At 41.9% G+C, this 21223-nt stretch overlaps 1 protein-coding gene and 1 long non-coding RNA gene across 11 annotated transcripts in view; one reads left to right on the forward strand and one right to left on the reverse strand.

Moving 5' to 3' along the window:
- Nucleotides 1-7973: 7973 nt before the first annotated feature.
- Nucleotides 7974-14953, reverse strand: LOC119565792. Its single transcript, XR_005224739.2, has 2 exons — nucleotides 14785-14953; nucleotides 7974-9776 (listed from the first exon to the last, which is right to left on the reverse strand). It is a non-coding gene; the product is annotated as an uncharacterized LOC119565792 (long non-coding RNA).
- ADGRG6 (adhesion G protein-coupled receptor G6) overlaps nucleotides 13207-21223 on the forward strand; it is a 148063-nt gene continuing 140046 nt past the window's right edge. For 4 of the 10 annotated variants that reach the window (XR_006289629.1, XM_043543057.1, XM_043543062.1 and 1 more), the window contains exons 1-2: nucleotides 14484-14621; nucleotides 19618-19718. Coding sequence is in view for 9 of the 10 variants with exons in the window: in XM_043543057.1 (XP_043398992.1) it covers nucleotides 14572-14621; nucleotides 19618-19718 (151 nt within the window). In the remaining variant the exon portion in view is untranslated. The other 6 variants (XM_043543059.1, XM_027818638.3, XM_027818639.3 and 3 more) reach the window with 6 other exon arrangements.

Consider the following 21223-nt stretch of genomic DNA (forward strand, 5'->3'; position numbering starts at 1 on the left):
AGGTGGGCCCTAAATGAGTAAGCTGTCCTACACTCCCGCAGTTTATGATGCAACGGAGTTACTATTATTCTCTCTTAGCCTGCATTTCAGTAAATGTAAATGTTAACAGCTGTCTGGGAGACAACAGAGAGAAGATTTTTTTCTGTCTATTGAGACTGAAGAAATTAGGAACAACAAATGTACAACTTCAAAGGAGTTTTTCATCACTGAGCATCATTGGAGACATCTTAATGATCCTTTTTGTCTGCCTTGTCTTCTCTAAATCCCATACTCATAATACAAGGTAATTTATTCATTATATTGCAGAGATGGCTTTCATGTGGAGAGATTTTTCAAATAATACAGGAACTGGTTTGGATATAAAATGAAAGGACCAAATCCTGAGAGGAGCTGAACAACCCCAATTCCCATTGAGTTCAGTAGGAATTGTGGGTGTTCACACTACTCAGGATTTGGGCCAGATGTTATGACTGCTCTGCAGAATGTCAAAATTAAATTCCTCTGTTAAACCAAGCAGTACTGGTACTATTCTAGTTGTACACAGATCAAGTCACTCTAAATAAATTAAAGCAAATGAAGAAAAATGTGTGTGTGGGAGGTCTGTTTTCAGCTCCATTTTCTCCCTATAGCTTAATGGATGGATGCATTTAGGTTCATGGAAAGTAGAGAATGAAGAACATAGATAATCCTTAACTCTGAATGTCTTGGCTTTTTAATGGCTAGGGGATTTGCTGGGGTTTAATGTTCCTGTAGGGTTGTTTACCCTTAACTTACTGGTATGCTTTCTCAAACCTACCACTTTTTGTATGGGAATTGTATATGTATGTACTCTCTCTACATATATATGTACAGTATATAGAAACATTACATGAAAAGTATATTTCATTTAACTAAAATCAATTCAAAATAAATCTTTGTATCAACTATATACATTCTTGGTCTATCTTTTCCACCATCTTTTTCAATGTCTGTTTCCCTTCGGTCTCTCTTTTCTATTTGTTTTATTAATTCTTTCTTTTCTCCTTTTTTCCAAAATTTTATTCCAAATCTACATCTCAGCTTCTTGTTCTCCTTCTCTACCTCCTTCTGCCATGTTCCCTTCTTTTCTTTCTATAGCACATTCCCTCTCTCCTTTTCTCATTACAACCACTTGTTCTGACTTTTCTTTCATTCATTCATTTCCCTCTCTCTCAATCTTTGCTTGTTGTCTGCTCCTGCTGCTATGTCCACTGCTTCTTGTCTATCCCCTTCACCTCACTTTTCTATATCCAGCACCGTCCCTCATTCCAGCGCTTCTTCAGATCCCCTACGCTTCTTCACTTCCAGCAGTTTTCTCCTGACCCATCAGTCTTCTGAAATGTTCTCCCTATGTCTTTCTCAGCATGTACAAAGTCTCATTCTTTCCTCAGTTGCCTCAAACCTTCTCCCACCCTCTTGCCTGGTGCATTGGACTTTCCACTCCTGCTCAGCCATTGCCTGTTTGCCTCTGATTTAGTAAGAGGAGCTGCAACTTCCATTCCAGGGCACTGCTGAACCCAGCTGACAGGAAGTTATTGGGCCGGGAAGAGGAGTAGAGTGGTGACTGTATGTAAGGGGAACAAAGGGAGGATATGGGGTAGCAATTTTGTGCTGCATTGACCAGTACAGCTTCCTTCTGCATCATGGTCCAAGAAGGTATAAGGTCCTGGTGATGGATTGAGGAAGGAGGTCATTTTGTCCCGTGTGGAAAATAGTGGCCTAACTTGACACCTGCATTAGCTGAATGGTGTACAAAGTAAACAACCAGCTGGCGGGCCTTTTAAGTGAAGGGTAAGTCTACACTGAAATAAACCTGTGGCACCAAGTCTGAATGCATGGGTCAGCTGACTCACGCTCGCAGGGCTCAGGTAGTGAGGCTATACAATTGCAGTGTAGGTGTTCGGGCTCAGGTTGGAGCCTGGGCTCTGAGTCCTTCGCTCAGGCTTCAGCTTGAATGTCCACACTGTAGTTTTATAGTTCCTCGAACCCGAGTCAGCTGAGCTGGGCCAGCTGAAGCCATAGGGTGGGTCTTTTTATTGCAGTGCAGACATACCCTTTGTGGCTTAAGAGATACCAGGCTCCTTTATTTTTAAATTTTGACAGATTTTAGTATTGTGGACTGAAGTCCTCCTCTATTCTATAGAAGAAGCACTGCATGAACATTGCCACCTTCCCCCACTCTCCTGCTCATGTGCCTCATCCAAGTCAGTCCCCATCTTTGTTCCATTTTAAGGCTGTCTGTTGAGAATTTCAAGAGATACACCAACTGGGATGGTGGCGTTTATGGTGGTGAAACCAATCCAATGGGAACTGGACTCAAATTCCCGTTCACATAATACTCAGAAAAGCCTATAAATCATATCATTACTTTGGGGTCTCATTTGACCTACTAACCATCTAGTTTTCCAAATAGCTCTAGCTTAATAAATTATTGACTGTATTAATATTGTCAAACTAATAAGAAGCATGAACATTTCCACAACAGAAATTTCCTTTTGCCAATGCAAAAAATAAAATGTGCTCAGAATAAAATTAGGCAAAGAACAACCACAGAAAATATTTCGACATCAAAATGAAAATGGTAAAACTTCAAAGCAATGGCTGCAAATTTTAAATTAATCTTTGTGGATTGTCAAAAGGACAATAAATTAATTTCAGCTGAGTGTCATAAGGAATTTATTAGGCATGTATTTATTTCAACTCTCTTCACTTTCATGATTAATTTCTAATGAAACTAATTTCAAATAATAAAATGAAGTTACCGCAGGTTTCTGATAGAGACAGGCAAATGAAAACATCATATCCAAACACTCGAATGTTGGAAGCCTGAATCCAGTTCTCTAATCCAGGCCCACAGTCAGTGGACAGGCTGTGGCTGCCACCAGCAGCCCACCAGATCTAGTGGAGAATGGGGCTAGCAGAGCTCTAGCTCACCAAGCGTTCAGCCCACGAAGCTCCTGATTAGCTTGGCCACACTGCTTAAGTCAGAAAGAGGCACAGGATGTTGTCTGAGCAACTAGGTGGATCCTGGCAGGCAGGCACACACTTTGGACCCTGACTCTTGAGCCCTGTCTTTCTACCAGTTCCTGGTTCCTACCTTCCTTATCCCAGATTCTCCTCTGTTCCTGGTTCTTGCTTTCCTGTCTCTCCACCCTACCCCTGACTCCAGCTCTGGCTTCAACCCCTGGCTCATCCCCTGACTCTGACTCCAGTTACAACCCTGGCTCTTGTTCCTGTCTTCCAACCTTGACCACTAGACCTGACCGTCCATGTCTCGGTCTTTACAATCTCTATCTGAATTTTGGACAATGGCCTCTGTCATTATAGTTGACATCAAAACACAACATCAGAATACCTCAGATTTTTAATCCCGGTCCAGCTGATCTCTAGTTACTAAGGGAAGATGTAAAATTGGTTTTAAAGGATTTTTTTTTTAAGATGGAACTTTTACGCATCATTGCTTCTTTATGATAAAGACCTAAGCAGTTTTTGTTTGTGTTTTGTTTTTACCTGTGAAATAATAGGAATGTCAAATTTGGTCTTCACTAGTTGAAGGGCCTCTTGTCGGGTGCTAGAGCATGTGCACTGTGAGTGCTCACGTTCAGTCAAAGCGGTTGAGGCTAAAGATACAGAAATTTCATTGTTATGCAAATTACTTCACATCTTTGATTATTATGCATTACTGTATCTACATAAATAACAGCAAATGTCCTGATTAGCCAGAACTTAAAGCTGCAGCATGAAATGAGCTTCAGGAGCATGGGAAGTGCTATAATTCTTGCTAACTCTGGCATCTCTTTGGACTGGTGTTCTAATAACTCTGGCTCTGCCCAAACACATCTTGCCTTGGATTAAAGAGAGGAGCTGGCTGCCTTCTATCATCAGCTGGGAGATGCTGTGACTGGGCTGCTGGCCTCCGGCGGGGTCCTGGCTCTGACTGCTAATTCCCCATTGCTTAGTGGCTAGGAAGCTTTGCATAGTGTCACTATAGCAATAGCTCTGAGTCTACAGCCATAGGTGGGTTTTGCGGGGCTATGCTCTAGAATAGAGTTCTTTCTAGGTTATCTGCATGGTTAGAGTCTGGGTCCTTACAGTTAGTGGGACGGGGTGTACCAGGCCTCCTGCTGGAGGCCTCACAATCCTACCATGCCCTGCCCCAGAAAAGAGGAGAAGAGGTGAGTCCTCCAAGCCGCTTAGAGAAGCTGAGTGGGAAGCAGCCAATTAGAATAGAGAGGCTGCAGGGAAGCAGCCAATCTGAGCCCAGCAGGCTCATATAAAAGAAGCTGCTGGGCCTGAGTAGATTCAGTTACTGGCAGGGACTGGGGGAGCAAGGAAGGTAGGTGCTCCTGGCTGGCTGAAGGGTCTCAAGTAAGACTTCAGCCCTGAGGAGAGGGTGAAGGTGCTGAGGCCGCAGAGAAGTGGCCCAGAGAACAGTAGCAGCAGCACCAGAGTTAAAAGGGATGCAGCAGTTGGCTGCTATTTCTAGGGTCCCCGAGTTGGGACCTGGAGTAGTGGGTAGGCCTGCGCCTGCCCCCCCAGCCATGCTGCATGCCCTGAGGAGGGAGCTTACGTAGGCCCCAGGGAGGGGCTGAAGACCCCAAAGAGGGTCAGTATGTATTGAACTTTAATACTACAGAAGGGGGTGAACTGAACTGAAAAAGCAACTGAGCAAAAGAGCTGGGGTTGGTCAAGACTTGCTATAAAGCAAAGAGTCTCTAGGGAGGAAGCCCTGGGGGCACTGTTCCATTCCAGAGCAAGGACTATCTGAAAGCTAGCCCAGGAGGGGTTCATATGTGTTTTACACATGGACTGTGTGGAGGGCTGAGTCACTGAAAAGCCACCTGAAAAGAGAAACTGCCGGCAGGGGTCACTGCAAGTAGAGCAACCAGAGCTAGAAATAGAGAGAGCAAGCGCACACATACCTGATGGAGGCACGCGTGAGAGGTGAGTGGCGATGTCACAGAATTCTGGAGGATTCTAAACATAGAGATCCCACCTACAGTACACATAACCACAGAGATACAACCTAGAGCACTTAACTCTCCAAATCAGGAAAATGTAGAACTTGGCTGAGGGTAAAGAATAAATAGCTAAGAACTTGAACTTCCTGGTCCCAGCAGGAGACCAAAGGAGCCCACTTCAGTGAGAGTAGAGCTGATCCAAATTTTCCAAGCAAAGTTTTATTATCAAAATAGAGCCTATTTAAAAACCTATTAAAACATGTTTGAAATTGTCATTTGTTTTTTTACAAAAAACTATTCCTTTTGTTTCAATTTTTAAAATAAAAAACATCAAAATAAGTATAGAATTTTTTCATTTAACAAAAACCTGGAGTTCAATGTTTTTCACAAAATATAAATTATACTCATTTTTTTTGTGAAAACTCAAACACAGTCCCTTCTGAACACTTTGAAATGAAAATAACTTCAAAACTTTTCACTGAAATAAATTTTCGTTTTTCAGTCAAACAAAACCATTTTAGATGCTGAATCTCTAAGACCTGGTCTACACTAGGAAATGAGTTCAATATGTCGCGGGTGTGGAAAAATCCAGACCTCTGAGCAATGTAGTTAAGCTGACCTAACACCCGGTGTAGTCAGTGCTAGGTGGATGGGAAAATCTCCTGTTGACCTAGTTACCATCTCTCAGGAAGGCTACGCCAATGGGAGAATTCCTCCCATCGGCATAGCTAGCATCTTCACTGAAGCCCTACAGCTGCAGTGTTAGGGCTGCACTGATGCCGCATTTTCAGGGTAGCCTAGCCCTAACAAAGACAAGTAACCATCAAGTGTTTATTAGGCACAGCAAATAGATAAATTTTAGGAAAATTTAAAAATAATACAAACAAAACACTAAGGTTTGACACAGTCTGAATGAAAATCTTTTCTTCTTTTATTTGCTTAGCTTTCAGTTACTTGCCTCTTGTGATGTCATAATTTTGCTAGCTCTCCAGTCACTATAAAGTTTTCCAGGGTAGACAGCACCTACATTTCCAAAATAAAAAAACGGACATCTCCCATCTCTGCTCCCCAGACCCCTTTGCCAAAACCTTTTTGGGCCTTATTTATTCATCGTAAAGAAATACAAGTCCAGTTGTTTTTCCTTTGTAGTATCACCTTTAAAACTAAGGGGCAGTAGAGAGGCCGTGATGGTAGTGTAAATCCCAACATGAACCTAGACTAGATGCCAAAAGAGAGTGGTGGATTTTGATTCCTGTGCTGCAGAGCTTTGTGTTAACTATGCTCTGTATAAGACTAAAACTTTTGTGATATGATACCACTTTGAAATAGAAAATAAAATGTAGCTTGGGCTCTGCCTGGCTACTACTATGAGATGTAAGCTCATCTGTACAAACATGCTCTTCATTATCTGACGATAAATGGGAAATTCGTGGGATCATGCGCATTCATGTTCCAACTTGATAGGGTGTTTTCTTACTTCGGTAGTGAGTGGCATAGCGATGTTTATGAATAAATAGACTGAATTAATTTAAACTGAAACATCTGTGATGGGATTTCCGTACTCCCCCATGCCCCCCGCGCCGTGGTTACATGCAGTGTTTCCTATTTAGTCATTTTCAAATCCCTCCACTTCCCCCTAAATTCAACACCACCTCTAATTTCAATTCCTAGGGAAAACACATATTTTAACAATGAATTAAACATGTTTGGTTTGTAGAACAGTGCTCCCATTCTAATTCTGAATTAAAGATCCATCTGTGAAAAGCTTTAGTGCATAATTCTCTGAATTTTGACTTCCTACTCCAGTTCTGCACTAATGTCATGCAAACCTACCATTAATGTCTCCATTTGTCCACACAACTACTGTTCATATTCTAGTAGGCAGTACCTTGGTGAAATTTACCTTTGATTTTTTTTTATTTAATTGAAAAGTGTAATGAATGATTTATCTTTTAGAATTCTTTTCCAATCACGAGTCTGTCTCTATTTGTATTGTGTTCCTAACCCTATTAAATATTCCCAGGCTGGCATTGTTAACCCCTACAAAGAATCAGGGAGCATGAATGTGCTTATGGAGATTAGCACATAGGCATGCTCCTGATGGCTATTTCTGTGCTGTAGGTCTAGGCAGCCCTAAGGGGCAGAGGAAGGAGAGAATGATGGGAAGGAGAGCCAGATGTAGGGCAGAGCCACTATCTGAGGGCAGGTCTACACTTAAAACACTGCTCTGTATCACTGTAGGGCTTTAATGAAGACTCTCTAAACCAATGGGAGAAAGCTCTCCCGTTGGCTTAGTTAATCTGCCTCCGCAAGAGGTGGTAGTTCTGTTGGCAGAAGAAGCTCTCCCACTGACATAGCACTGACGTCTGGATAATTATGTTGCTCAGGGGTGTGGATTATTCACACCTCTGAGCAATGTAATTATACTACAATAATTCTGTAGTGTAGACCAGGCTGAGATAAGGAGAGCCATCAGCACTACCGTCATGGGGTGTGTGTGTGTGTGTATTTTGGTATATATGTGTGGGTAGGGGGCAGCAGGGCATGTTTGCAAGTACAAAGGACAAAATTATGGCATGTGTATGCATGTGTGTAATGGAAAAGATGCAACATGGATGTGTGTGGGGGTGATGCATTGTATTATAGTTAGTGGGTGCAAGACTGGTAGTGTAGTCTGTTGTGTAGCTGGCATCATTTATTTGTGTGTATGTGCATAGAAGGTGTATGGTGGCTGTGTGGTGTGTAGGGAACTATATGAGTGTATATGTGAAGCAGGTTATGTTTGGGAGGGGGCTGGATTTGGGTAGTTCAAACAAAGTTTGATTCAGTTGGATGGGAAGTACTAAAGAAATGCAAGAGGACTAGGTGGTGGCAGGAATCTGGTATCTTCTGAAGGTGAGGTGGATCAAAGATATGTGTGGTGTAGTTTATAAAAATAAATAAAACCAGAAAGCAAATACGTGTGTTAAAAAAATTAACCATGATATCATGAAATGACACCCTAACACCTTTATTCAGATTCACAGTTTTAATATATTGATTTCACCAGATCTTCACTTATTTATCTCAGTATTCATGATCTTCATCCCTATACAATTCCTTTTCTTATACGGGGAATGGAGGAGAGCAAACATAGCTTGTAGAGCCCTGCAAGAATATGATGATGTCACCATGTTGATATAAATGCAGAGGAAGAACCAAGATGTGTCATACTCCCTGTCTGCATGTTTATATTGTGGTATTACCCAAGGACTCCAGTCAGGATCAGATCTCCCTTGTGCTAGGTGCTCCACAAACACATAGGAAGCACAGTCCTTCCCAGGAGTTTGTAATCACATGAAAAAAAATTGCCAAAAATCTGTTGAAATCCACAAAAACTCTGAAAGCAATTTTCTTTTTAGGATATTAAGCAGTTGTTCGTACTATCATTCATTAACGGTGTCCTTATCACTCAAAATTAATTCTTTTATCAAACCAGGAACATAAACCATAAAAGACACAATAATAGTAAAACATGTTTAAATAGTTATTGTGCCTCTTATTTTTTCCCTATCTTGTGTTAGCTTGTACATATATTGCTCATTATTAATCTATTGTTCCTCAATGTGATATAGTTACAAAATTATAAACATCCAGGCCTCTTAAGAAAATATGCTTTAGCAAAAAGATATTATATCTCTAGGAGTTTATTGACTTAATTATTATTAGTATTATATTACTACCATTATTATTTTATTGCCATTGTGTAAAAATGCAGGATCCAGTGCAGCTGCTAAACATAGAATTTAAATGATTTTTACCACATTGGACTACCTTTAATAAAATCCAGTACAATTTGTATATTTTCTCAGGCTTTTCTTGATTATTATTTTTTTTTGTCCCTGCTGAACATGGATTTTCTACATATCTGTGTCTCTAACATGTGAAATATAGAAATATTGAAAATAGCTGAATATTTTTAAACTGTAGAAACATGTTCCATGCCTACTGTTGAGGGTTCACTATGTGGATATTTAAAAAAAAAAAATCCTATTTTTGGTAATGCCTCTAACTTTAGGCCTTTCATATTTTTAAGGGAGCCTGGCATATATTGTATGCAATGCTGGTAGCACTGCCAATAGTTAAGGTTGCCAGATTCTTCCCATAATATGGCCCTGTTTTCAGTTGCTCATAACTTCGCCATGCTTTAGCCTTTTGGGATGAAATTTTCCATGCTGCATATCTGTCTCAGGCTGAATTTTTATTTTAAAGTTTCAGTAAAAATGATTCATACATTTCTGAGAACAAGAGTTAGGAAAATATGCTGTTTTACCCATGTTTAAAAACAAAAAAACAAACAAAAAAAAACACCATGCCACAGATACTTTGTTGGAGCAGGGCCCTAAAATTTGGCAAGGAAATCTGGTGATGGGGATGTGCCTTTTGCTGTCCCTCTGAAAATCTTCCCAAATTTGTCTCTGAAAGAACTCTGTTTGCACATGCTCAGTAAGGCCTGTTGGCACTCACAGCTAAATTCCCTGAAGATTCCATCTTTATTGGGCAAGGGGTTCAGACCAGGATTCTAGGGGCTCAGCAGGACTTTCCCTGCAATTGCTCCTCTGTGCTGCTGTAGTGTCGGGCACTGGAACTCAGAGCAGGGAGCCTGTGCCCCACTGTTCTTAATGCACCCTCTGCTGGGCCCAGGCAGCATGGAGCAGGAGGAAGTTGTAGTCTTGCCAACTCTTGTGATTTGATTGTGAGTCTCATGGCCTATAGTGTTTTTCTTACAGCCCCAGCTCCAGGAATCATGTTTTTGCTCTGAAACAAGAAGGCCAAGAAAAATAACATGTAGTTTTTTAAAAATCCCATGATTTTTAGCCTGTTTCATTAATTTTTGGGGCTAGATGCATGGCATGGGTGTTTAACACTTGGGGCTGGTAACACTTGAGCTGACTGGAGTGCAGAGGAGTGACGAGTGGGGTCTGGGGAAAGGGGCTGACAGGAACCAGAGAGTGAGGAAGGAGCAGAAGCGGGAGGGGTATATGAGTCAGGGGTAGGGGGGGTTAGGAGCAGAGGGAGGGAAAGAGGAGTGCATAGGCACAGAGAAGGTAGGGGACATGAGCCCAAAGTATGGGAGGGGGAGGACCGGATAGGAGCAGAGGGTGAGGGAAATAGGAACTGAAGCTGGGGTGGGAGTAGATAGGAGGAGAGTGGTGGGGCAGGAGCCAGGGGGTTGGATAGGAAAAGGAGGTGGGGGAAGTGTAGGCATAGAGGGCAGGATGCAAGGCATGGAGAGTAATGGACAAAGGGAGACAAGGAGGGGTGGGGGTTAGATAGGAGGAGAGCTGAACAGGGGCAGCCTTGTGGGGGAATGGGCTAAAGTGTCTGTGACCACTAGAGAACACTCTCCTCCAGAACCTAGGAGTTATGAGTCTCACCGTTCCTCTGCTGTCAGCAAATAGCTGTAAAACACAGGGGCAACCTCTTCTAGTCATCATCCACATAGAGGATAATAGACTACTACTGCTACTAGTTACTGCATTAGTTCAGGTGGTAGAGGTCTGTGCAGTGAATCTAAAGTTCCAAACCCTAATGATGAGCCAAGCTGGGGTTCAGTATGATTCTGACTTTTTTCTATTTTAAAAACTACATTTTAAAAAAAACCCTATGCTAAAAAACTGTTAAAACTGTAAATTTTAGCATTCAAAGCTTAGGAAATGCTGGAATTAAGGTTGTCTGTGCAATCCCCTTGTGTGTACATGTGAAAAATGTGGAAATTATCTTCAATTTTTGTGTGTGTTTTATATTATATATGTGGGTTTGATGGACTCCGTTGCTTGTTAATGGTTAAAATTAGTCCTAATTAGCTTTTGGGTTGCAGGAACCTAGTTAACATCAGTAAACTTCTCTAATTGTTGCTGCTCACAAGGACAATACCAGGAATCTACTATTTGAAGACCCTCTTCACAATACTTTGCACTTGTCTTTATTGCATTTCATCTAATTGATTTCAGACCAATTCCCCAGTTTTTCAAGATCATTTAAAATTCTACTCCTGTTTCCCAAGTGTTTGCAACCCCTCTCAGCTTGGTCTCACCTGCAGATTTTGTATGTGTACTCTCTACTCCGTCATCCAGGTGAAATGAAAATATTGAGTAGTGCTGACCCAGGCCTGAGCCCTGCAGGACCCCACTTAATATGTCCCCCCAGTTTGACAGTGAGCCACTGCTAACTACTCTTTCAACTAGATGTGCACCCACCTTATAAGAGACACAAAGTGGGTGAAGGAATATCTTTTATTGGATCAGCTTCCGTTGGTGAGACAAGCTTTTGAGCTGTGTTGGGACCAACACAGCTACTATAACACTTCACACAAACACACACACCCCTTATAATTATTTCTTCTATCTAGACCACTTCATAGACCGTGTTTCCCTAGTTTGCGTATAACATTGTCATGTCTTCTACTGTAATGGCCCAAAACACTGAAATATCACACTTGCAAGCATTAGTGTTCTTGCCAATTGCTGCAGAATACCATGAAGGGTTTTTATGAGAGATCCAATAGGCATTTAAACAGAAATACTGTAGTATATACAAAGAGATATTTTTCACTTTCCACTAAAATTGAGAGGAATTTACTTTGGTATACATGATGCAAAACTGTCCACCTCCCTTTCCTTAAAACTACAACACTACGAGTCACAGGGTTTTATGCTCTTTGATATTTTCAGTGTTTGCAGTTGTGTTTGGCATTTAATTTCCATTTTACAACAGAAAAGTAGATCATTTTTCTGACATGGCTAAAAACTAATTGAATGTGACTAATCTGGAATTATTTCTTTTGTCTCTGTGATCCTTTGCCTTTGACACCACCTGTCTATAATATATATATAGGTGAACTTTAAAAGGTTCAGCTTTAGGTTGTGGTTCAGATAAGCATCCAAACATTTGAGTGCTCATTCAAAGCTTATCCACACTTTCCTAATCTCTGCAAAACTGGACTGAAAATTTAGGACAAAGAAAAACTTTCCTCATGAGGTTTCCAGTGCTTCCATTACTGGAACAGGATGGAAATACCATGAGGTCAGTCTTTCTTCCAGTATTTCAAATCTTTTACATCTGGATAGAAACTGGAAGGGAGAGATTCTATGTAGAAATAGCATTATCTGAATATTGCAGTGCCACAAAAAAGTTTGGTTTTAAAAGTAGGTGAACCAAACTGGTTTATCCATCACTTACGAAAATTATTTCAAAAAATTTCAAAATTCTAGTGGAATCCAGTCAATTGGCACCAGGAGCAATGACATGTTCAATTAACCCCTTTGTTGCTGAGCTGGTGGCACTTTCCTAGATGCTAGGTTCTGCATGGAACTCAAATTTGGTAGTGTACTTTTAAGTGTGTCAGTTCGGAGTCAGTGCATGGAGTGTGTATGTCCTCAAGGTTGTATGTGCATCCCTGGGTCGGTGTGTGTATTCCTGGGTTGTGTGTCCCTGGGATGTGTGTATGTGCTCCAGAGGCAGGGTGTGGTGTGCAGCTGGCAGCAAGGAGGGAAGCACAGCACAGCACAGTGCAGTGTGTGACCCTGGAGTAGTGTGGAGTGTATCTCTGGGAGTGGTGTGTGTCTCAGGGTTGTTGTGTGCCCCGGAGCAGTGTGTCTCTCTCGGGGGCGGGGGGGGGGGAGTCTCTCTGAGGTGTTGTGTCCCCACTGTAGTGTGCCCTCCTGGAGCAGTGGGTAGTGAGTGGGTGTCTCTGGGGTGTGTGCCCCTGAAGCAGTGGGTGGGGGGTCTCTGGAGCACTATGTCTCTGAGGTGTTGTGTCCCCACTGTAGCGTGCACCCCCTGGGGAAGCGTGTGGCTGGCGGGTGTCTCTAGGGCAGCGGGCGGTGGTGGTGAGGGGGGTGTCTCCGGGGCAGCGTGTGGCGGGCGGGGGGGGACACCCCTGGGGCAGCCCGTGTGGTGGGTGGGTGTCTATGGGGCAGCGTGTGGTGTGGGGGGTATCTCTGATGCGTGCACCCCTGGGGCAGCGTGTGGCAGGCGGGGTGTCTCCTCGGCTGAGGTGTCCCGGGCCGGGGGTGCCCCTAGCTGCCTGTGCTCTCTCCCCTGCTGGTGTTTTGGGGCCCAGGTCACCGCTGCCGGGTGGCGCTGCGAGGCGCCTTCAGCCCGGCCTCCGAGGGGAGAGCCCGCGGGCGGGGGCGGCCCGCCAGCCGCACTGTCCCGAGTCGCAGCCAGCTGCGCAGCCACCTGAATAATCCCCGGCCCGCTGGAAGCCGAGAGACACCGCAGCTGCCCGGGGCGGCCAGCGCGACCCCAGCCAGGGGGAGGGGTGGGCAGCGCAGGGACCCACCCTCCCAACGACCAGCCCCAGCCTCCCGCCCCGCTCAGCACCCGCCCAGTTCAGCCCCCGCTTTCTCCCGCCGGGTGCGACTGGAGAGGCAAAGCGCGGCCACCGCGGCGAGCGGGAGGGATCCGGGCTGAGCAGGGGCCGCTCCCCGCCTTGCCCGCCGGCGCGGGACGCTGCGTGTGTCTCAGGTGGGCAGAGGCTGCGGAACTTCCCGGGAAGCGCGAGCGGGAGCGAGACGGAGGCGGCGGCCGCAGCAGGAGGGGATGGTGGTTGGCACCCGCCGGAGGACAGCAGCCCGCTAATGTCAACATGTAAGTTTCGCCCCCCTGCCCTTTCCACAGTGGGGCGAGGAGTATTTTTAACCGTCGGAACAGTTTGGTAAGGACCGACTCTCGCCAGCTGCTAGGGGCGGCAAACCGGTTTGCCCTTGGTCAAAGGGATTCCGGCCAGACAGACCGCATGTCTTCCCCCTTTAGCCCGTGCTGAATCTCAGGTTTATTCTGTGCAGAGAGGTAGGGCTAGAAGAATGGGCCAACCGTGTTGTCTATCTGTGCACACTTGCCAACAGATACTGCTTGGCCGATATCGGGATTTGCCAAAAGAATGTTCTGTAAGATCCCGAGAAGACCGATTTTTAAAAAAAAATCTATAATTATTTACAGTCAGCTTGAAGGCAGAAGTTACTCTTTACTTTCGATGCTTCCAGGGGAACATTGCAAAAGGAAACAAAGCCCATCCCATCCTTAATGTGCTTTGCGTGTGGGGCAGTGTGCGCGCGCGCGTGTGTCTGTGTGCGTGTCTCTGTGTGTGTGTGTGTGTGTGTGTGTGTGTTCACGTTGTCTGGAGCCAAAAGTTCAACTCTTTCAAAGCGGAGTTCCGATCTAAGAAACAGATCGGCGAGAGGTACTTTTTCTAGCCAGCAAGGTACTGTGCCAAAAATAGGAAGGAACGGAAGGGAGAAGGAGGGGTCAGGCGGAATAATAATTTAAGCCCCACTCCTCGCTGTTCCCCACAGTCTCCTACTGGAGGGAGATTGCTAGATTCCCGCAGCCTTTCGGAGGGAGAGAAAGGGCACCTTCACAAAGGGTTCGTAGACGCTCTCTTTGATAATCTATCCGGTCCAGGGATTAGCCCTTTAGAATTGTACTGAATCTTGGGCAGATTCCCAAGTAGGCTCTTCCTTTGCTGACATATACAAAGGAGCTGTTGGAATCGGTGCTTCTCTAGCACATTCACACCTGGTGATACAGAGCCTGTGATTGGGACTGAATGAAAGCAATGATACAGGCGCAAAGGGTAGCTTTCTTTTACAGCACAAGGTAAAGTAAAGCGAGAAGAATTTATGACTAAAGAACAAACGTTGCACGAGCATGTTGGTAACTTAAAACGCTAGAAAATTCATTTTGGAGGGAAATCCAAGGACCAAGAAAATACCGGATACATACAAATGACACGTTTTAAATTAAAATATATGTGCCTTACCTTCACCTTCCGCCAGTATTTTCTAGTCAGATTTTTGGCTGGCTCTGAGAACGGTTGTATATGGGGAGAGTAAGCAGCACTCTACAAAACGAACGTTTTAAATGCCATTGTCTGAAGTTAGCAATTTACAGTTAAAAATGAGGTAGAATTGAAATGTACTCTTTCGTTAGTGTGCAGGAACTAAAACGCGAAGTAGTTGTCTCTCACTTGTTGCTTTATAACTCCATCGTGATTACATCATAAAATATTTTTGTTTCGTAATTTAAATGAGATGTTTTGAAATTGATGGTATCTCTTTCTAAATTTCAAACTGTCAGCAGCATTTTTTTTTCTTAATAGTTTCATCCATGTCAAAGATCAAAGAAAATCCAGTCAATCTGCCTAGGGCAGAATTCACATCCCACTCTGGAGAACTCTGCCCAGGTTTTGAACAAGGTGTAGGCAGATATGTCCAGCATGTTCTGTAGATGAGGTATCGGTGCATGAACCACTGGTTATTGGATTATTTAGGAGTAGTATGTATTTTACTCCAAAGTTGTGTGTTTCCAAAAATATGCTGGTGTTGCTTTAGCTGGATATTGTATATACAATGTGGGATTTTGGGTAGTTAGATTTAGCAAGACAAGCACTAAATTGGTCTTGAACCATGTCAAATTACCACCCCATTTATGGTTTAGATAAATTACATTACATTTTTACTCTTCCAGAATGAATTGTGAATACACCCATTGTCTCCTGCATCATAGGAAATAGGAGTACAGTAGCTATGGTTTGAATAAAGTTGGTAGCTGGAGTGCTCAACTGGGTATGTCACAGCAGTATCTAAAATTGTCTTTTCACTGAAAAATTCGGTAATGCTTTTGTTAGCCGTTGTAGACTGCATTTAATATTCTGCAGAGCATTTACATCTGCAGAGGGATAACTGATAGTTGTTAAAAACATGTATAAAAGGATAACTATAGTGGGATTACATCCAGCTATAATGAGATAGTTGCTAACTACAGTATATTGAGCAAAATTCTGCTTTAGCTGCATGGATTTCTCTGGGGTCACATGCATGTAACTAAGTGAAGACCGAATCGGACTCACTGTTCTGAATTTTGTCTAAATTTTAAAGAGAGTGAGAGAGAGACATCACTTTGAGCCATGTTCACAATTGCAGTGAATCTGGTTGTTAGAGGCATAAATTATCTGAAGCTTTACTCCTCTGTAACAGTCATTCTTGTTACAGTTTACAGTATTTACTTAATCCCTTGGGGGGGGGTTATTACATTACTATCCTCATATTCTTGTCTCTCCATTAGTTATGAACAGGGTCCTACCAAATTCAAAGCCATGAAAAACGCATCATGGACTGTGAAATCTGGTCTCCCCCCATAAATCTGTTTTTTTGTGTGCTTTTACACAATACTATGCAGATTTCATGGGGGAGACCAGCATTTCTCAAACTGGGGGTCCTGATCCAAAGTGGAGTTGCAGGGGAATCACAAGGTTATTTTAGGGGGGTTGCAGTATTGCCACCCTTACTTCTGTGCTGCCTTCAGAGCTGGGCTGGACTGAGAGCAGGATGCCCAGCTCTGAAGGCAGCTCGCCACCAGCAGCAATAGTGCCATCCTTACTTCTGCACTGCTGCTGGCGGCAGCTCTGCCTTCAGAGCTGGGCTCCTGGCCACCTAGCTCTGATGGCAGTGCCACCGCCAGCAGCAGTGCAGAAATAAGGGTAGCAGTACCACAACCCCTGCCTACAATAACCTTATGACACCCCCCCCCCACACACACACACACTCCTTTTTGGGTCAGGCCCCCAGAATTACAACACTGAAATTTCAGATTTAAATATCTGAAATAATGAAATTTACGATTTTAAAAATCCTATGACCATGAAATTGACCAAAATGGATGTGAATTTGGTAGGGCCCTAGTTATGAATGTTAAGGAGGAAAATGCAGCCCTTCTTGCTCTCTAAGATGTCTCCAAACTGCAAGATACTATTTTTCACTAATTATTCACTAATTTGCTTGTTGAATTATTCATTTGCTATTTAGGTTCAAGTTTTAGATTTTAATAACCATTAATAATCAACAGAATTATTATTAATAAATATATATTATTTGCATTAAATTGACATGTTAGTATTTTAGCATATTTAGCACTTTTACAGAACTTTTAAATTTTTAATACTCTTTATAAATATTTAGTGCTTAATGTTAATATTTGCCTTTAGTTCCGTTATTCACTTTCACAATATGACTTCTCCAATTACCAGACTATTCTGAAATGATCTCAGACAGCAGTTTCTTTTGTACTTAATCTGCAGTGCTGTTGCTGCTGCTTTTGTATGGCAAGAGAGGAAGTCCAAATTTGTGAGCCATTGTGTAAGTGAGCCACTTGATGTAAGTCTGAGATGCCACCAGTAAACAATCAAAGCAGGCACTGATTTACAGTGTGGTCCAGAGTTTGTGACTGGTGTCCACAGATACATTGTGAGTTGTCGCTCATCTTCCAAAGGTGCAAGAGATGACAGCATCTGCCATGCAGTGTTCTAAAATGGTTCAGTGTGGGCCATTCTTTCCAGTGTAGGTTTAAGCCAGGAAGTTTTTTTGTGCGGTTCCGCAATGAGGAGTTTGTCTGAGACATTAGATTATCCCAGAATTCTTTCCAATGTGCTTCAGGATTGAATGAAAATGCTTTAAAAGCTATAGTCCAATCCCCAAAAGGCTTGCCAGATTTCAGACCTCCGACCTTTTTTTGGAATGTTCAGGTGGTCCTCATGAAATTGGTAAGTTCTTGTAGAAACAGCAGTATCTTCCTGTATTTGAAAGAGAGGATATCCTTTTACAGTCACCACCCCAACTGGCAAATGTTGAGGTTTTAATTGCATCCCTGTATATATGATTTATTTTGCTGTCTAAACAGGATAGCTTCTCATCAACAATAACTTTCTAGGGGAATATTTAGGGTATCTGTATGTGTATGAAACTTATTTTTTGCATACTGTATAGCTCCCAAAGTCTTGGCATTCTGTTGTCTGAGATGCTAACAAGAATTTATGGACCACTGAGTTGGAGGACAATATTTCTATTGTATAGTAATCTGCTTATTCTGCTGTGTCTGGCTTCATCAAAGAGATTCTTGTATTTCAGAGCCCTGAATGTTCTGTGCTTGTCTGTAAAACTTTTAAAGTTTAATTTTACCATATCTCAGAAAATAAATCAGCTTCAAGTTAATAATTTAACAAAACTTTCAATAAAGAATTGGACCTTTTTGTAGTCAGATACTTATATTAGAGAACACCAGTTAGGTTTTCCTACAATCCATTCACAGCAGTTAATCTCATGAAATGTTGTTTACCTAGGTCTGTAGCATATGATTCAGAGGACTGATTTGAAGAACTATTACTTTTAAACTTGCAACATTAGTTGTTTCATTACAGTCGATTATTTTAGGATACTTACTCATCTAGGCTTGTTGGTGTTTAATTTTTTTTCTTTCAAAAGCTAGAAGACCCATTAGTGGAAAGATTTTAAATTTACCCCCAGCTTTCACTATCAGTTTTAAAGCAATAAATGTGGAGTGGGGAAAGAAAAAAGATTTCTATATGTTTAAAAAAGTCAGGTTTTTATGATATGTTTAACTGCTTGTATTTTTTCCTCTCATTCACCTCCCTCACATTCACAGCCTGACAAATGGCATTAAAGTTCATCCAAAATGTCTTTTGGGTCAATTTATTTAATATTTCACTATCCTGACAGACATTTGTGTGTGACGTTTTTTCATTACTGTTAGTTCAGTGTTCTTGCCAGTCCATCCTATTCCCTCCATCCCCCTGTCCCCTCAATATAATATAAATGAATAATTTCTTACTGGAAAAAGGCTAATTATAGGCTGTCAGTTCAAAATAGGATGGGAATGGGGTTGGTCAATATAATATGTGAGCTGTGTTTCACTTCTTTGCTGTTGCTTGTTGCTGAGTTGTTGCATAAAAAGAGAAAGCAATATAATAGGTTACAATTAATTTTGGATCCATGATTATATCTCCATAGTAAAGGTTGGGATTAAGTTCCATTATAAGCCTTATTTCTTGCTTGTCCAGCTTCCACATACCATAATTTTAACTAGGACCATTTTGATTTGGCCTAAAAATTGTCATATATGCTTTAAAAGCAAAGGAATGTAAATAGAATTGTCCAAACTATTTTTGTATTTATTGTATTAAATATCAAGAGTCTAATTTATTTTAGTGAGAGTAGGATTGGGCCTCTGGACACTGACAGACAGAAAATACTACCTTTTAAGTTAAGGTTCCTATTTACTGTGCAATATATAAACCAAGGAATGTTACAGCTATAAAAACCTTAAGACTGAAAAGTGTCAGAAAGAACAGTTATGGGAAGAAAGGTAAATATTCAAATGCACTCTTCATATTGTCTATAATACATGTCAGTGAGTTGCAAATTCCAAAAAGAACCTTAACTCCACCCATATTCCTGCCCAGTCTCAACATATAGACCATATCCCTCTTACATCATCCACCCTACATGTTTTGAATATGGGCTACAAACTGTCATAAACAACCATGCACCCACCATGCATGGCCCACAGACCCAATCACAGTCCATCTTTTGGCTTGCCTGTCTGTTATCAGAGATATGAACACCTTGTCCTTTACCCTCCATATAAAGACCAGAGACAACACTCTTTTAAAGCAAGATTCTAAGGAACTCTATATTTTTCAGCTGCTGGTGTAATAATAGCAATATCTTAATTATTACTGAAAAAATCAAGTTTTGGCTTGTTTAAAGGTTTCCTAAGCTGTGGCTTTCTTGCTTCATAGGATGTCACCTGTGAGTGATATGTGGTACTATCACTGGAAACGGAAGCTGCCGCACTTTCTGTATTTATTTACTATCTACGTGATATGTGTGCAGGATTTGGGTAAGTGAGAAAACTATCATCTCTTTCCAATAAAAAGATCATGGGCCCAGTTTTGGTGAATAAGAGCTATCCTTATGTATGGCTGTATTATGTATTTCCGTTACTTTCACAATTTAATATTTTGATTACATTGTAATTTGATAGTTTGATTTATGTTTTGTGCTATTGCCAAGGTTCAGTTTTTCTGTTTTTGAAATACTATTTCACTCATCCATCCCTGCCATTTTTTTTTTCCAGCTAATTGTGCAACTTGACTTTATTTGCTTGACCCTTTCTTCTGATTTTTCTTAGTAAGTTCTTGCATCTCTCCCGATTTTCTCATTCATTTCTGCTTCCTCTATTGAAAGAATAAGATGTGATACTTAAATATTTTTCCAAATTTGGGGGTGGGCATGTGTGTGTGTAATGTAGTGACTCTTCAACATCACAAATAAATTGATCTTAAAAACTGTAAATGAAAGATGATGATGATTGATTTTAAAATAGTTTGTGCACATGCAATTTGAATGATATAAAATATATAAATGATATGATATAAAAATTGCTTAAAAAAATCTATAGAACAATCATATACTGGACAGGACATTTAATTAAAAACTCAGTCTTTGTCAGCCTATATAAACTGGTGAATGCAGAATTTTGTAATATTTTGAAATTATTGTCCGTAAACTGAAAACCTCGAGATTTGATTTACCAAATGCCTTTTCCTGACAATGAGTGTAGAAAGTATTTTAGGAGTTTCAGCTGCTTTGTTGGAAAAACCTCTGCAGTTTACTGGACAGTTCTTGAGCATAAGAAAACCTTAGAGCAGATTGTGGCATGCTAATTCCATATCAAATGGGAAATTTTGCAGTTACTAACTTCCCATTGGAAAGACCATACTAAATCTGAAAAACAGGGTGGAATATATAGAGATGTTCTGTTCTTCTTAAAAACAAAGAAGTAAAGAACTTTGAAATTTCATCAGAGGTTATGTATTTGTTAAACGGTCCAAGCTGCACATTCATAGTTTCAATTGCACAACAGTTTAAGTGATAGGTTTCAGAGTAGCAGCCGTGTTAGTCTGTATTCGCAAAAAGAAAAGGAGTACTAGTGGCAGTCTCTAAGGTGCCACTAGTACTCCTTTTCTTTTAGTTTAAGTGATGTACTTTTTAAACCTAGATAAATTATTATAGACAGAAGTCTACATTTGGGGCCAGACTGTCTGCTGTAGCTGATTAGTGCTTAGCACAACTGGGATGTGCAAAGGTCCTATGTGAATCCCGTTGATTTTGAGCTCTCCAGCTGCCAGTCTGGTCCTTAGTGTAAAATAAACCAGCTGGGGGACGGCTCTAATTTTCATCAGCTGGTTAGTGGGCCCTGTGTCTGGCAGTTGTGGAATGCTGGGGCACAAGGATGCCTCAGACAGTCTCCCTGAGCTGGTCACTGGGAGGGTTCAGAGCCACTACAACGGCTCTGTACCATTGCAGGATCCCTCATTACAGGGGCATATGTGCCAGCAGCTG

The sequence above is a fragment of the Chelonia mydas genome, chromosome 3 (genome assembly GCF_015237465.2).
Source record: "Chelonia mydas isolate rCheMyd1 chromosome 3, rCheMyd1.pri.v2, whole genome shotgun sequence".
In the NCBI taxonomy this organism is placed as follows: domain Eukaryota; kingdom Metazoa; phylum Chordata; order Testudines; family Cheloniidae; genus Chelonia; species Chelonia mydas.